Source organism: Narcine bancroftii, chromosome 2, assembly GCF_036971445.1.
Source record: "Narcine bancroftii isolate sNarBan1 chromosome 2, sNarBan1.hap1, whole genome shotgun sequence".
Lineage (NCBI taxonomy): Eukaryota > Metazoa > Chordata > Chondrichthyes > Torpediniformes > Narcinidae > Narcine > Narcine bancroftii.
This window is the reverse complement of record NC_091470.1, coordinates 349,439,591-349,457,097: the sequence shown is the minus strand read 5'-3', so window position 1 is coordinate 349,457,097 and position 17,507 is coordinate 349,439,591. Positions and strand designations below refer to the sequence as shown.

General features: G+C 41.6%; 2 protein-coding genes across 13 annotated transcripts in view; one reads left to right on the top strand and one right to left on the bottom strand.

Annotated features, from left to right (window-relative positions):
* The window catches only part of tsnare1 (T-SNARE Domain Containing 1), a 962,849-nt gene that overhangs the window by 548,405 nt on the left and 396,937 nt on the right, over positions 1-17,507 (bottom strand). The window lies entirely within an intron of this gene.
* On the top strand, positions 14,061-17,346 carry LOC138755749 (uncharacterized). Its single transcript, XM_069922259.1, has 2 exons — positions 14,061-16,002; positions 16,276-17,346. The coding sequence occupies exon 1, from the start codon at positions 14,061-14,063 to the stop codon at positions 15,810-15,812; it is 1,752 nt and encodes a 583-aa protein (XP_069778360.1). The 3' UTR covers positions 15,813-16,002; positions 16,276-17,346.

Genomic DNA, 17,507 nt, shown 5'->3' with positions numbered 1-17,507 from the left:
TATCCTCTCAATCCTGGATCTGTTACCTGGTTCTCATATGCCAGTCTCCAGCACCCCGCATAGTCAATGTACAAGAAAATAAAGATCACAGAAGGAGGCTTAATCTTGGGGGGAAAAAATCACTCCAACTAAATCCAGTTTAAAAAGTGAGGAAGTTCAGGTCTATAAGCCCAGGGGATCCAAGTAAATTGGTATATTGAATAGAGGAGGCTGAGGATGATGGTGGAAGGTTGTTTGTTGATTTGAAGCCTGTGACCATATCTAGTAATTTAAGTTGTGGACAAGACATTGCTGTTGTATATAATTCCATCCTAAGTTTCCTACCTTTATATACCATGCCTTGACTAACAAAGGAAAGCAGCCTTTAGCCATCAGAGTGGCCTGTCATGTCACTTAACTCTAAAGATTTGCAACACACATTCAAGGACTCTGTTCCTCCACACCACTCAACAGCCTGCTCTTCACAATAATATCCCCTTGTCTTGCTAAATTACCTCATACTTCTGTGCAGTGTGGTCTCTACATGACAGAACATCAAGCACTAGCGTGGAGATTTATAAGGTTGTCAGGGCTGGAAACAAGGAGTGAGGAAAAATGGCAGGGCTATGAAAGACAATCAGGGGAGATTTGATTGAAGTGTACAACATTATGACATCTAGACAGGATGAACAACTTCCCTTTGCTGAAGATAATAACCAAAGGGCATAACATTGAAGTACAACAATTAGCGAGGACTTGAGGAAATTCTTTTTAACTCAACAAGCAGTCAGCGTCAGGAACTCTCTACTTGAGAGAGTCAAGTGGTGGCTTGCGTGTTTATATCAACACTGTCACTGTGGAGCTCTGGTGGAATTTGTGACTGTCAGATATAGATCATTTTATCTACCGCAGGAATTCACCACAGTCCTCACAGTTGGATTGTACATCCCCTGCAATGCTAACGCAAAGGAGGCGATCTGGGAATTGTATGTGGCTAAAAGTGAACTGTAGACCGCACACCCTGATGGACTGTTTATCGTCACTGGGGATAATAAACCAGGTGAACTTCAAATCAGGGCTACCTAAATTCCATCAGTTTTTGAACTTGGCTACGAGAGGGGTGAATGCGTTGGACCTCATATTTATGAACATTTTTGATGCATATTGGGCAGAGCCCCGCCCGCACCTTGGATACTCAGGCCATATTTCTATGATACTAACCCTAGCAAACAGACCGCTCATCAGATGCTCCAGACCAGTCTTGAAGCAGGTTAAAACATGGCCAACAGGAGCCAAATATGCACTACGGGACTGCTTTGAGTGTACTGACTGGCACATGTTCAAGGAAGCAGCAATTGATGGCAACTACGTCAATCTGGAGAAGTGTAAGGCATCAGTGACTAGCTACATTAGTAAGTGTACTGACGACATCACTGTGCCCAAGACCATCATTACTCGCTTTAATCAGAAGCCATGGGTGACTGCAGAGGTGGATGTGCTGCTGAGGACCCGAGACTACCTACAGAGCGGGCAACAAGGTAGCCCTAGCAATTGTAAGAGCCAAGCTGTCTAAGGTCATAAGGGAGGCAAAGTGTGCACATGTCCAGCGAATTCATAGTCACTTTCAGGACAGCAAGGACCCATGATGCATGTGGAAGGGGTTTCAAGAGATCACCAACCACAAGACTGCACCATCTGTCTGTGCTGGTGATGCCTCCCTCGCAGATGCACAGAACAACTTTTTTTTAAAAAACTATTTATTTGAAGAATAATTAATAGTAATACAAAATACATTCCATAAAGAAAATTTTATGTGAATATATATTTAAAAAAAATAAATTAAAAAAATAAATAAATAAAGTCCCCGCCCCCTCCCCTCCCACCCCATCAGCCAGCTCTCTTAAGGAGTGATAAAAATATATAAACAGAAACTAAAAACATATAATAAATCAAAATATATGTAAATGCATATATTCCAAATATGGTAACCACTTATTAACAAAAAAATAATAATTGTCATGTAGATTATACGTAATTTTCCATAACAATGCAAGCTTTCAATTCATTATGCCATCGCATTATATTAATCAAGATATTATCTTTCCATGTATTTGCTACATATCTTCGAGCTACAGACAATGCTAAATATATAAATGCAATTTGAAATTTATCCAATCCTAATCCCCTTAAAGGAATCATATAACCCATTAAAAAAATAGATGGATCTAATGGTAACTTAAAATTATATAATTTTTCAAAAATTAACTTAATTTCATCCCAGAATGGTTGTACATGCACACAAGACCAAACAGCATGTAAGGAAGTTCCAGTAAATACACCTAAAACAAGAATCTGAATTTCTAAAACCATATTTTTTCAATTTCTCTGGAGTTAAATACAACTGATGTGGAAAATTATAATTAACCATTCCATACCGCACATTCGTCAATTTAGTTAGACTATCACGACACATATCTGCCCAATAGTCTTCAGGAAAAACAAAAGCTAAATCTTGTAATTGTCTTGTAATACTTGGAACATAACAGAAATATAACCCCTTTTTTGGTATAGAAGAAATCAAAGATTCGAATTCCGTCAATACAGATAAAATCATCTCTCTACCATACATATTTTTCACCAAAGATCGAAGTTGATATTAAACAAATAAAGAATTTTCAGCAATATCAAAATGCTCCTTCAATTGATTAAAAGAAAGAAACTGTCCTCCTACAAAACAATCCTGTAATGTTTTTATACCATTAGAATCCCAACTCTTTAAATGACTATTAAACATTGAAAAAGAAATAAGCTGATCATTATATAATGGAGTTAAAATTGAAAATTTACCTTTGGATCCTAAAATCTTATATTTTTAATCCATAATTTCAATAGATGTTTTAATATTGGCATATTATATTTCCCCCAACAAATTTACATTCCATCGAAATATAAATTGATACACCTCGACTTCAGAAATACAGGCCATCTCAACTTTAACCCAACACGGGGGATGGTCCAAATCCATCAATCTACTAATAAATTTCAACTGGGCTGCTTCATAATAATTTGAAAAATTAGGTAATTGTAGCCCACCTAACGCATATTTCCAAGTAAGTTTATTTAATGCTACCCGTGGTAGTTTACCTTTCCATAAAAATTCTCTCATAACTTTATTTAAATCCTGAAAGAAACTCTTTGAAAGAGAACACGGTATTGATTGAAATAAATTTTGAATACGAGGAAAAATATTCATCTTAATACAATTAACTCAACTAATTAAAGTTAACAGAAGATCTTTCCACTTAATTAAATCTGCTTTAATCTTTTTTTAATAATGGAACATCATTTAACTTGTATAAAGATTGATACTCAGTATTTACAATTATTCCTAAATATTTAATTTTATCAGACCATTTCAGTTTTATAATATTTTTATACTCTGAATAATCTCCTTCTCCTACCAGTAAAATTTCACTCTTATCCCAGTTAACTTTATATCCAGATAATGTTCTATATTGTAATAAACATTCATGTAAATGTGGCAAAGATTGTTCTGGGTTTGTTAAATATATCAAAACATCATCTGCAAATAAATTAATCTTATACTCTTCATCAATAACTCTCATCCCTCTTATCTGTTCATTCTGCCTTATTGTTTGAGCTAACGGTTCAATAGTCAATGCAAACAGAGCTGGTGACAATGGACAACATTGCCGAGTTGAACGCGTCAATTTAAACGATGATGAAACTTGACCATTTGTCACCACCCTAGCAGTCGGGTTCATATAGAAAGCTTTAACCCAACCAATAAAAAAGGGCCAAATTTAAACTTCTCCAATACTTTAAATATAAAATCACATTCGACCCTATCAATGGCTTTTTCTGCATCAAGCACAACCTTGGGCTGGGCTGCTGTTGATCTGCATTGACAAAATTAATCAATCGAAGAATATTACCTGAAGCATTTCTATTTTTAATAAAACCTGTTTGATCAACATGTATCAATTTAAATATCAAATACTTATCAAGATTCAATAAAGAAATAGGTCTATATGAAGACACTTTCAACGGGTCTCTATCTTTTTTTGGGATTACAGTAATTAAAGCACTAGAGCAAGATTCTGCTAACACATACTGTTCAGTCACTTGTTGTAATACCTCCCCGAACACCGAAGATAAATCTTCATAAAAAGTTTTATAAAATTCCACTGAAAACCCATCATCACCTGGTGACTTCCCATTGGGCATTTCCAGCATAGTCACCTTAATCTCTAATTCTGTAAATGGAGCTTCCAAATCCATAACATCCTCCTCTTCTAATGCTGATAACGTTAACTTAGATAAATAATAAATAAGAATCAATAGAACCACTAACCTGTTTCCCCTCAGAAGTTTATATTGTTTTATAAAATGTATAAAACTGTTCATTAATTTCCTGAGATTTATAGATAACTGTTGAATTCTTTCTTACAACATTAATAATCTGTGAAACCTGTTCCTTCTTTAACTGCCATGCAAGTACTTTATGTGCCCTCTCACCCATCTCATATTATCACTGCTTAGATCGATTAATTAAACATTCAAATTGATAAGTCTCCAACGTATTATAACGCAATTTCAATTTAGTCAAAGCCACTTATACTGATCTTCTGTCACTTCCTTCTTAAATTCCTTCTCCAATTCCTCAATTTGCTTTTCTAATTCAAAGCTTTCTGCTATATATTGCTTCTTAACTTTAGTGGTATAACTAATAATCTGCCCTCTTAAATAAGCTTTTAATGCATCCCATAACACAAAATGAATTTTTACTGAATTAACATTTGCAGACAAAAAAAAAGTAATCTGTTCTTTAACAAAAATAACAAACTCTGGTTTTTTTCAACAACATTGTGTTAAATCTCCATCCATAAGATGAACGTACCACTCCTGAACTTACATAAGAAAAAATAATAAGAATGATCTGATATAACCCTGCTTTTATATTCTGCCTATAATACCCTTCCTTGTAAATGTGCCGATACTAAAAAGAATCTATTGTGGAAAATTAATCATGTCGAGACGAATAAAAAGAAAAATCCTTCTCTGTAGGATTAACCCTTCTCCAAATATCCACCAAATTTAAATCCTTCATCAAGGCCCCAATTTCTATTGCCATCTTTTATTTCTTAATACTTTTTGGGTGATCTATCCAACAAAGGATCCAAGACACAATTAAAATCTCCCCCAACCAAAATATTTTCATTAGCTTGATTTAATAACAAAAAAGCATCCGAAGTAAAACACTCATCATCCATGTTAGGTGCATAAACACTAAACAAAGTCCAAAATTCAGTAAACATTTTACAATTCACCTTTAAAACCCTTCCAGCATTCCCTTCCATAGTTTGCAACTCAAAAGACAAATTATTTTGAATTAGAATTGCTACACCCCTTGCCTTAAAATTAAATGAAAAAAAAACACATGCTCAACCCAATCTCTCTTCAATTTCAAATGTTCTTTTTCAGTCAAATGTATTTCTTGTAAAAAAAGTGATATCAATTTTCATTTTCTTGATATAAGCCAAAACTTGCTTTCGCTTAATCAAATTATTTAACCCCTGAACATTAAAAGTTGCAAATTTCAAATTAGACATCCTTATAAACTAACAATATAATCACTTACGACAAAATATCGCTTCCCTTCTAGTAAGTTAAAACCACTCTCCCTACCCTAAATATTTTTTAAAGAAAATATATATAGAAAAAATTTTGATTCTTCCCCCCCCAAAAAAAGCACTACCCAAAGGTAGTAAACGCCCTAAAAAAAACTGGGTGTGGTAAACCCCACTAGTAGCAGATGACTATCAAAGATTTCAGTGCTATCCAGCCCCCCCAGCCAGAAATACATCATTCACATCAATACAATTCAATACTGTAAATATATTCAACCCAATGACTCAATTCCCACTGATTGTTCCAGATCTTCAATGTCAATAAGACTTTGTGTTAAAACCTCTTTCTTTCCATTTTTCCCATTCTGCCCATTTCCACTTACCCTCTTTTTAGGCAATGGTGGCAAAACTCTTCCATGTCCACGTAAATCCGGTAATGAATTCACAAAAATTAATGCATCGTGGTCATTCTCAAAAAGTTGTGATTGAAAGTTGCCATAAAAGACTTTTAACACTGCAGGTATCAAAAAGCAAATTTATAACCCTTCCGCCACAGTACTTCTTTAGCTGAATTAAACTCCCATCGTCGCCTAATAATTTCTTGACTCAAATCTGCGTAAAATAATACTCTGTTATTTTGGATCATCATTGCAGATTGACTTTGTTGTGCCTTCTGTACCACCAACTGTAATATAACTTCTCTGTCTTGATAGTTCAGGCACCAAACTAAGACCACTCGTAGTGGTTGTCCCGGTAACGGTTTCTTTCATAATGCTCTATGTGTCCTCTCCAATACTAAACCTCCCGAAAAAAACTCTTTGCCCAACACCTTGGGAATCCAACTCTTGAAAAATTTTGTTGGATCAGACCCTTCAATGTCTTCTGGAAGACCCACAATTTTCACATAGTTTCTCCAACATTGATTTTCCAATGAATCAATTTTTTTCAGTAAGTCTTTCTTCTGGATTCCCCAATCCACAAATGAATCTTCCACTTCCTCTATTTTTTCTTTATTACGTACAACTTGAATTTTACATTCAGAAATAGCAGTTTCAATTTTTAAAAATTTTTCTTGCACTGTATCCACGGATTTAATATATTTACTGACATCCCTCTTAAGTGTAGATATATCTTCAGACATATTAGATATTTTAGTTGTCACATCCAAAAATCCTTGAGTCATTTGTTTAGACATATTGTCCATATGATAAGCAATCCCTTCCAAAAGTGTACAAACAGACTCCATTCCAGTTTCCAGTTCCACATCTTGAGGCCTACTTTCTCTAGACTCCACCTACAATTGTTCCTGTGAACTGCTTGTTAAAGGTAAGTCTTCCTCTTCTTCCAACATTGTCGGGCCCTTCCCGGTGCGGCTGCGGGTCTGCACACCCCCACAGCCCACATGCGGTCCAGTAATTCATGGACCCTTGATGCACCACACATGCCCGGCAAGGCCAGGGACCGCGCAGAGGCAGCTTCCAACGCCATTCTGCGCGTTCCCGGCTCACCCGATGGCAGCCCAGGCTCAAGAGCTCTTCTCTCAGCCAGGTTGCCCACGCATCCGACATTGCGAACGCGTGAATCAACTCCAGCCGAGCTCATCAACATGCCGGCGCCATCTTGTGGAGACAAGGTTGGCACCAGTGTAATACTCAGCCTGGCAGGAGTTCTCTGTGCCTTGAAGGTTCCAAACGACAATTCCGTGGCTTCAGCTGCACAGGTAGGCCTCAATTATTCAACACTTTTAAAAGGTAATTTCTTCTGCAATTGAGCTTTCATTTTTTTAACATTAGTCGCCATTTTGACCCACTAATGATAGCAAAAATAAAGATACAACTTTTATTCATTTAGATAAACTTTAAAGACAGGTGCTTAAAAAACTGGCTGAGGAGGGTTGGGATCACACGTCTGCCCTCTATGTCATCTTTCCACACCCCCCACTGAACAACTTCTATGCACATTTTGAGGCTAAATATGATTTGGCGGTGAAGAAGACCATCTCTCCAAATTATCAGGGGCTGTGACTTACAGTGGCTGAGGAGAGGAGAGTGTTAGGCAAGGTCAACCCACAGAAAGTTGCTGGTCTGGATAACATTCTAGGTAGAGTGCTCAGGGGATCTGCGGCTCAGCTGGTAGATGTTCTCACTGACAGCTTTAACATCTCCCTGAGCAGCACTGTGGTTCCAACATGCTTCAAAGCCACCACCATCATCCCCGTGCCAAAGAAGTCGCCTGTGTCCTTCCTCAATGACTACTTCCCTGTCGCTCTCACATCTAATGTCATGAGGTGCTTCAAGAGTCTCATCAAGCTCCTGCAGCCCCGCTCACTGGACCCCCTGCAGTTCGCATATAGATCCAACCACTCTATGGATGATACCATTACCACCACCCTCCACCTAGCCTTCACCCATCTGGAAAACAAGTACACGCATGTTCGAATGCTGTTTATTGACCAGTTCAGCATTCAACACAATCATTCCTGATGGGGAGACCTCAGGCAGTCCAGATCGGAAATAGCACTGACCATGGGGGCCCCCACAGTGTTTAGTCCATTGCTATTCGCTCTGCTGACTCAGGTCTGTGCAGCAAAACCCAGCTCGAACCACATCATCAAGTGCACTGACGACACAACTGTGGTGGGTCTTATCAGCAAGAACGATGAGTCAGTGTGCAGAGATGAGGTGCAGTTGCTAACATACTGGTGCAGAGCCAACAACTACATCTGAATATTAGTAAAACCAAAGAGATGGTTGGCGAGTTCAGGAGGGCCCGGGGGATCATTCTCTGCTAACCATTGACGGCTCAGCTGCTGGTATTGTCAAGAGTATGAAGTTCCTTGGTGTGCATTTGATGGAAGATTTCACCTGGTCCTCAAAACTAGCTTCACTGCCAAGAAAGCCCAGCAATGCTTCTACTTCCTGTGAAGGCTGAGGAAAGTTCATCTCCCAACCACCATCTTCTCCTGGTTTGGATAATGTATCATTTCAGTCTGTAAGACTCTGCCAAGGATAGTGGAGTCAATGGAGAAGATAATTAAGGTCTCTCTTCCTACCCTGATGGACATCTACAACACGCGATGCATGCAGAAGGCAATTAACATTGTGAAGGACTTTTCACACCCCTCTTGTAAACTTTTCTCCCTTCTGCCATCTGGAAGGAGGTACCGTAGCATTCGGGCCCTCACAATAAACAATAGACAATAGACAATAGGAGCTGGAGTAGGCCATTTGGCCCGTCGGGCCAGCACCGCCATTTTAGATCATGGCTGATCATTACCATCAGTACCCCTTTCCAGCCTTATCCCCATAACCCTTAACTCCGTTACCCACAAGAGTCTTATCTAACTCTCTTTTGAACATAGTCAGCGAATCCGCCTCTACCACCCTCTGTGGCAGAGCATTCCACAGATTCACACTTCTCTGGGTAAAAAAATGCTTTCTCATCTCTGTCCTAAAGGGCCTACCCTGTATTCTTAAACTATGCCCTCTAGTCCTCGTCTCCCCCATCATTGGGAACAAGTAATCAGACTTCACCTTGTCTATCCCCCTGATGATTTTGTATACCTCAATCATGTCCCCCCTCATCCTTCTAAACTCCAATGGATACAAGTCCAGTGTTTCTAGCCTTGCTGCATATGACAACCCTGCCATCTGGAAGACCCACAATTTTAACCTTGTAAATCTGCGCTGCACACCCTCTATAGCTAGTATGTCCTTCCTCAAGTTTGGAGACCAGAACTGGACGCAATACTCCAGGTGGGGTCTCACCAGGGCCCTGTATAACTGCAGAAGGGCGTCTCTGTTCCTATACTCCAATCCCCTCTTTATGAAAGCCAACATTCCATTTGCCTTCTTCACAGCTTTCTGAACCTGTACACCCAGATCCATTTGCACTTCCCCACTCCCTAGCTTGTCTCCATTTAAATAATACTCACATTCAGATTGTGCAATAGTTTTCCCCCCCAAGCCATCAGGCTCCTCAATTCCTAGAACATACGTGCACTAGTATATCATGGATTTTTATTGTATTATGTCTTAGTATTTAACTCCTATTTATGTAAATCTACTCCATGGTCCTGGAGAAATGCTATCTCGTCTTTACTGTGTATTGCATTAGTAGCTATGGTATGAATGACAAAATAAAGTGACTTAACTTGACTTGTCATGGACCCTTTAAACAAAACTAGATCACAAAGAGAATAACCACAACTTTCAGTGCCCCGGACTAAGAACTGGAAAGTGGGATTAACCTGAAGTTCGTGACAATGTGAGGGCTACGTCGTCTCTTTTACTGTGCCCTAAGTTTCCATGATTTTGCCAAGTCAACAAGTCAATTTTACATTCATCTACTTAGAACCATAGAACATTACAGAACAGAAAAACAGGCCATTGGACCCTTCCAGTCTGAGCCAACCATCAAAACTAGCTAGTCCCATTGTCCTACTCTCATTCCATCACCCTCCAGACCACTCCTAACCATGTAGTTATCCAATAAAACTCAAGATTGAATCTGCATTCACTACACCTGATGGCAGCTCATTGCACACTCCTACCACTCTCTGAGTGAAAAACTTTCCCCTAATGTTCCCCTTTCAGCCTAAAGTTATGACCTCTCGTATTTATCTCCCCCAATCTAAGTGGAAACATCCTACTCACATCTACACTGTCTATACCCCTCATAATCTCAGTCAAGTCTCCCCTCATTCTTCTTTGTTCCAAGGAATATAGTCCTAACCTGTTTAACCTTTCTCAGTTACCCAACTCCTGAAGGTCCAGCAACATCTTAGTAAATCTTCTCTGTACTCTTTCAATCTTATTGATATCCTTCCTGCTGCTGGGCGACCAGAACTGCCCACAATATTCTAAATGTGGCCTCACCAATGGCTTGAATAACTTCAACATAACATTCCAACTTCTATACTTGATACTTTGATTTATAAAGGCTAAGATGCCAAAAGTATTCTTTAAAACCCTGGCCACATGCAACGCCACTTCACCGAACAATGTATTGGTATTCCCAGATCTCTTTGTTCATCCGCACTCCTCAATGGCCTACCATTTATTAAGTACATCCTTCCATGATTCGCACTTCCAAAGTGCAACACCTTGCACTTATCTGCATTAAATTCCATCAGCCATTTACTTGTCCAATTTCCCAGCTGATCCAAATCCCTCTCCAAGCTTTGAAAGTCTTCCTCACAGTCCACAATGCCTCCTATCTTTGTGTCATCAGAAAACTTGCTGATCCAATTCACCCAACGAAACAGGATTCTCCAGTGCTCGATGCAAAGCTCGCAGACACACAACCAGACATAACACACATACAAACAAACAAGTATTCATATATAGAAATAAATAAATAAACATTTTTTCCATGAATAGGAGTTTTGAATGGTTAGTGTATGCCGTTCCTTTGGTTGCTCACCATTCTGACTGGCAAAACAACATCATTCTCTGCTATGTCTCAAAATCTCCATTCATTGCTATTTTTGAAGTCTTTAAACATGCTAGTTTTTTTTAAAGCTTATTATTCAGGATTCACAAAAGGGTGTGTGTACACATCTGAATGCAACATTGCTCTTATACATGATGAGAGAGGACACTGCAGCAATTCATCAATTAAGGACAGAAAATGTCCATAAACTTTGCTTCCAGAAAAATACCAGATGGTATCTGAATTGCAGATGTGCAGAATGGATGGAGGTTCCGTTCCAGAAAAAGGGAAATTTAACAGTTGAATATTCCACTTATAGACGGACAGAACACTGCCAGCATTTCGAATCATTTTTGAACGCAACTCTCATGAAAACAGACACAGTTCTATTAAGCCTAAAAGCAAGAAAAATTGTTGAGGCTATCAATGTTTTAACAGGTTAGTATTATGAATTTTAATCGGAATTTCCAACAACAAAAGGCAAATTGCTGGAGGAAGTTAGAGGGTCAAGCATGATGTGTGTATGTATGTGTGTGACTGTGGCCAGTGGGGGGGGGGGGGGGGAGGAGAAGGACAGAACTGTTAGTGTTCTGGATCGAGACCCTGTATAACAGAGACTTTTCCATCAGAGTTTCCAAAATTAATCTAACCTGCACATCAAGAAGTTGATGATATTGGTATAAGGTGGTCAGAGTGAAAGGTTTGGCTCCATGTAGCATTTCACATGGCCAACAACATGGGAAGTGACCACTCGGCCCATCAAGTGAATGGAATCATGCAAAACAATCCCATTCCACCAGGATATAATTTCCCCAGGGCACGTTGTAATGGAGGATTAAAACCATGTACCCAGATGCTTTTTGCTTATGTGGAACTGACGACACTGGGTCCACACGCAGGTCACCTTACTTTCAGAACTAGCAGATGTAATTAAACTCAGCCATGGGGACTTATCTGAAGATACACTTTGAAATGGAATTCCACTGTGAGGCCCAGGGAAAGCAGTTATCAAATGCAACACTCTGAAATTGACGAATTGGTCACAACCTGTCTTGCTCGAGAAGTTTTAATAAGTCTTTGTATCTACGAGATAAACCAGGAAGTTATAACATCCTGGTTCCAGAATAATTAATCTTCTAAATTGTAGAATGTAATGTTCAGTTTTGATTTTGACTGACAAATATTAGAAGGAGTAGGCGCATGATTAATTGTTTTTGGGGTATATAAGCCTGTGGTCCTGCTGCTGAAGTTTAGACTCTCCGAGGGGTGGGAACACCCCTTGTCAAGAAGGAAGAACAGCCAGAGTCCGAGCAACGTCCCGGTCGGGGGAGGTGGAGAAGCTGCTACCAGCGCCCTGACAACCTACTACAAGTGTGCAGTCGTTGCCTCGCTTCGGCAGTTGGGACCAGTCCAAGCGTTGATAAGTATAGTTGGGAAGGGCTTGCATATTGTAGTGTGAAATCAGCTTTTGAATTAGTAATAAACATTTGTATAAACTGAACTGCTCTCGGTGTGTGTGTCTATTTTCTTTCGGTAGCTCAAACACTGTGACCAATCTAAATGAACAAAATGAGAGGTATAAGTTTACCCAAGACAATTGGCGCTGCGAGCAGGATTGGTCTCAAGATGTTTCGCCGAAAGAAACAGGTGAGCCCTGAGCAGTTCTTGATTCCTGGATGGACTTCCAAAGACGATGGGTTTGGCATGTTGGCCAATACCCTGTCTTTGTTGGGACCACCCATTAGTTGGGATGAGAAGTTAGACTCATCAAGTGCACCTCTGGGAGAGCGGGTTGCCACTCTCCTTCGAGAAAGTAAATTTCCTGATAAAAAGGGAACGCTAACGAATGGTTTTTGGCTGCTGGCCACAGCATTACGCCACTCCGTTCAGCGTGAAGCAGAATTAATTCAAAGAGAAGTAGAATCTCAGTGCAAAAGAAAGCAATTAGAGGAGGAGCTAGAAGTCCTGCGACAATGCTGTTCCATGATGAGCGAGATTGTTCGCACCAGTCAGGACAGAGCCAAAGAATGGGAAGATAAGCATGTCCAAATGATTTGCCGTAATATTAAACTCCGGCAGCAGCTCTGTGCAGATAAGGAAAGGCATGAAGTAGAACCCAATCCATATCGTAATCATGCCATGATAAGGAATGGTGACGATCCTGATGTAATTGAGGATTGGGATGGGAATATCTGGAATGACAATGGTAATAATGCAGATACTCCTCAGCATGTGTCTAACATACTACCCTCTCCATCTGCTGTTCACGCCCGCCCTATAAGGCAGCAGATTTCCCAAACAGACAGAAGGGGGGATGATGTAAGGGTAGAGATGGAAGGGATAGATACCCCGGTTTCCCATGTGGACCCAGGGGAAAATACCCAAACCCCTGATTATGCTCTATGGCCTACTCCCTCTGTTGGATGGCCTCCACCTCCTCCCCTAGACTGGGTGGAGGACCCTGTGAGCCAAAGTGGGAACAGGGGTCGGAAGGAGTCAATGATCCGTGATTTCTCTGTAAAAGAGCTGGCTGCCATTGGAGATCGATTTAGGCAAAAAGCAGGGGAACATCATCCCCAGCTGCTGAGTCCTCCTGGCCCAGCTGTGCTTTCTGCTCCCACTGCTGCTTCTATCGAGCTGGCTTCTCCTGCTTCAGTTATTCATGATGAGGTAAAACAATGGGTTAAACAGGCTCTTAAAGATAACAATAGCATGTGGTCCTGGAAGCCCCCGAACCCTTCTGAAGCCTGAAGGTGTGGGCAGGATTCCCGTGTCTACCCCATCGAGACACGGCGCACACACGGGGATCCGCAGCCCTACATACCGTTAACAATCCACTGGGGTGGGGGTAATGATCGCCAATACTTGGCTTTGGTCGACACCGGTGCAGAGCACTCGGTGATTCCTGGTAATCCCGACCTCTGGACTGGACCGGCCTTTCGAATAGAGGGGTTGGGAGGAGCGGTCACCCTGGCAAAGGAAATAAAAGTATGTGCCATGGTGGGTGATAGCCCTTCCCCTGTCTGGTTACATGCCCTGGTGGCTGCTACTGACGAGTGTATCCTGGGTATTAATATGTTGGCCGGTATGGCCCTTAATATTAGCCAAGGGGGATTTGAATTTGGAATTCGAACTATTACAAAAAAACTAGTAGTGGGTCAGGCTAAGTGGGATCCTGTGATGGTGCCAGCCCCCATGAAACCAGTGTGCATTCCACAATATCGTCTCCCTGGGGGGCAGGAAGAGATTACTGCCACCATCGATGCTCTGCAAGAAGAAGGGGTAGTGAGGCCCGCAACGTCGCCCTTTAATAGCCCTGTTTGGCCAGTCCAGAAGCCGGACGGCTCCTGGAGAATGACAGTTGATTATCGATTTTTGAACAAACATGCCCCACCACTTGCTTCAGCAGTTCCGGACATTGTCACCCTTTTTGAAAACATTGCTACTGGGAACTCAGGAACATGGTATGCTGTCATTGATCTCGCTAACGCCTTCTTCAGTATTCTTATAGCTGAGGACTCACAGGATCAGTTCGCCTTTACCTGGAAGGGGCGCCAGTATACCTTCACCCACCTTCCAGTATCGCCTTCCCTCTCAATTCACCATTATATTGATGATGTGGCCTCCTGGAGCCTCTGGCAGAAACAAGAGGGTCGCCGAGTCCCGCTGGGATTCTGGTCACGTACCATGCCCGAGGCTGCCACTCGTTATTCTGTTTTTGAACAACAGTTCCTAGCCTGTTACTGGGCCCTGCTAGAGACTGAAAGAATGACAGGTGATGCAGATGTTCAATTGCGACCTGCACTTCCTATAATGAATTGGGTCCTGGCTAATGATGCTAATCTAAAGATCGGGCGGGCTCAGCAGTCTTCTATTGTTAAATGGAAGTGGTATATTCAGAGTCATGCGACCAGAGGGCCTGAAGGGGTGGGCCACGTACACGAACAGGTGGCTTACCATCCCAGGTCAGGAACTCAGTTATCGGAGGAGGGGGATGGTGGCTCCAGTCAGTATGATGAGTTGAAGGCAGTCACTTTACCACTAGATCCCCATGATCACCCTCTTCGCCTGTTTACTGATTCCTGGGCTTTGGCTAATGGACTTGTGGTATGGATGCCTGATTTGCAAAAGAACAACTGGATGATACATGACCGCCCAGTATGGGGCAAAGAGTTGTGGCAGCTGTTGTGGGATGCTTCCCACCATCGTGAGATAACCATTTATCACGTTGATGCCCATACCAATATGGCGACTAACATGGCTCAACATAATGCAGTAGCAGATCAGCTTGCCACTATCAGCTGTGCTGATACCGTCCCCCTGGCTCAATGGGCACATGAACAGAGTGGTCATTTGGGGGAAAAGGGATCAGCTATGTGGTCCCGTACACATGCTTTATCCGTCCATCAGGATGATGTCCGCATGAACGTACGTACATGCCCAGAATGTCGGCTTGTGAAGTTCCATACCGTTCCACCTGGTCCGCATGGCCAAATAAAACGGGGTGCTCACTCAGCTGCGGTCTGGCAAATTGATTACATAGGCCCCATGCTAGACTGTATGGGTAAATATTACGTCCTAGTAATGGTTGACACCTTTTCGGGCCTGGTTTTTACTTTTCCCACCAAGACGGCCGACCAAGCTAGCACTATCCAAGGACTAAACCATTTGATTTATCGTTATGATGTTCCAGAGGAGATTCACTCTGATAATGGCTCGCACTTCTCCGGGAAAGCAATCTGTGATTGAGCAAATGACAACGGTATTTTATGGGTCCACCATATTCCTTATTACCCGCAGGCTGCCGGGTTAGTTGAACAAATGAACGGCTTACTGAAGGAACAAATTCGTTTGTTAACATCACTGGGGACCCAGAAGGGATGGTGCCATGTGCTGCAGCAGGCAGTCGACAATTTGAATCATCGCCCTTTAAAAGAAGGTACACCTTTCCACCGACTTCTTCACGCTCCTGAATTACAGCCTATTCCAGAGGAATAACAGTCATTGCCCCCCATCCCCGAACTAGAGAATGTTGGAGAAAAGGTATGGGTGGCACCACCAGGTAGTGGCCCTCCTGTAAAAGGGGAAATAGTGACACCTGCCCAGGGTAACACTCGGTGGGTAGCTATTGAGGGACAGGATGATTTAGTCTGTTTAAACACTGAACGCTTATGGTATCGTGAGTGACATGTGTCAGGCTTCTTTGTTCCAGGTTCTCCATTTTACACTCCTGGTGATCTGGCTTAACAGCTGCTTTGATGCCAGCAATTGGATTTGTAATGTCGAGGACGTTCCAAGGGAGTTCCCCGTGGGAAACACGGTCCGATGCATTACACCAAGGAAGTCCTCGGTCACCAGCCTCAAGTGCAGCTTATATAAATATGTTATTGTTCAGCATGTTTCAAAATCTGTTCGTGAGCTCCAGTGTCTGGGTATTGTGGCCAACAAGGATAATTTGAGCCTTGGTTGGAATCCTTTCTCATGGCTAACTGCTACATTTGGGGGAGTGGGCCACACTATCCTCCGTTGGTTGCTCGCATCATTGCTTATCTTTGTAATTGTTGTTTTGATTTCTCTTCTTTCGCTCCCTCTGTACTCAAATACTGGTTAGGCCTCGCAAATGACAGATTGTGACCAAGGGGTGGAATGTAATGGAGGATTAAAACCATGTACCCAGATGCTTTTTGCTTATGTGGAACTGACGACACTGGGTCCACACGCAGGTCACCTTACTTTCAGAACTAGCAGATGTAATTAAACTCAGCCATGGGGACTTATCTGAAGATACACTTTGAAATGGAATTCCACTGTGAGGCCCAGGGAAAGCAGTTGTCAAATGCAACACTCTGAAATTGACGAATTGGTCACAACCTGTCTTGCTCGAGAAGTTTTAATAAGTCTTTGTATCTACGAGATAAACCAGGAAGTTATAACATCCTGGTTCCAGAATAATTAATCTTCTAAATTGTAGAATGTAATGTTCAGTTTTGATTTTGACTGACAAATATTAGAAGGAGTAGGCGCATGATTAATTGTTTTTGGGGTATATAAGCCTGTGGTCCTGCTGCTGAAGTTTAGACTCTCCGAGGGGTGGGAACACCCCTTGTCAAGAAGGAAGAACAGCCAGAGTCCGAGCAACGTCCCGGTCGGGGGAGGTGGAGAAGCTGCTACCAGCGCCCTGACAACCTACTACAAGTGTGCAGTCGTTGCCTCGCTTCGGCAGTTGGGACCAGTCCAAGCGTTGATAAGTATAGTTGGGAAGGGCTTGCATATTGTAGTGTGAAATCAGCTTTTGAATTAGTAATAAACATTTGTATAAACTGAACTGCTCTCGGTGTGTGTGTCTATTTTCTTTCGGTAGCTCAAACACTGTGACCAATCTAAATGAACAAAATGAGAGGTATAAGTTTACCCAAGACACACGTCTCCAAGATTTTACAGATA

Bases quoted from the DNA above. Each gene is read 5' to 3' on its own strand.
- LOC138755749 (XM_069922259.1), top strand. From the start codon at position 14,061: ATGGTGGGTGATAGCCCTTCCCCTGTCTGGTTACATGCCCTGGTGGCT.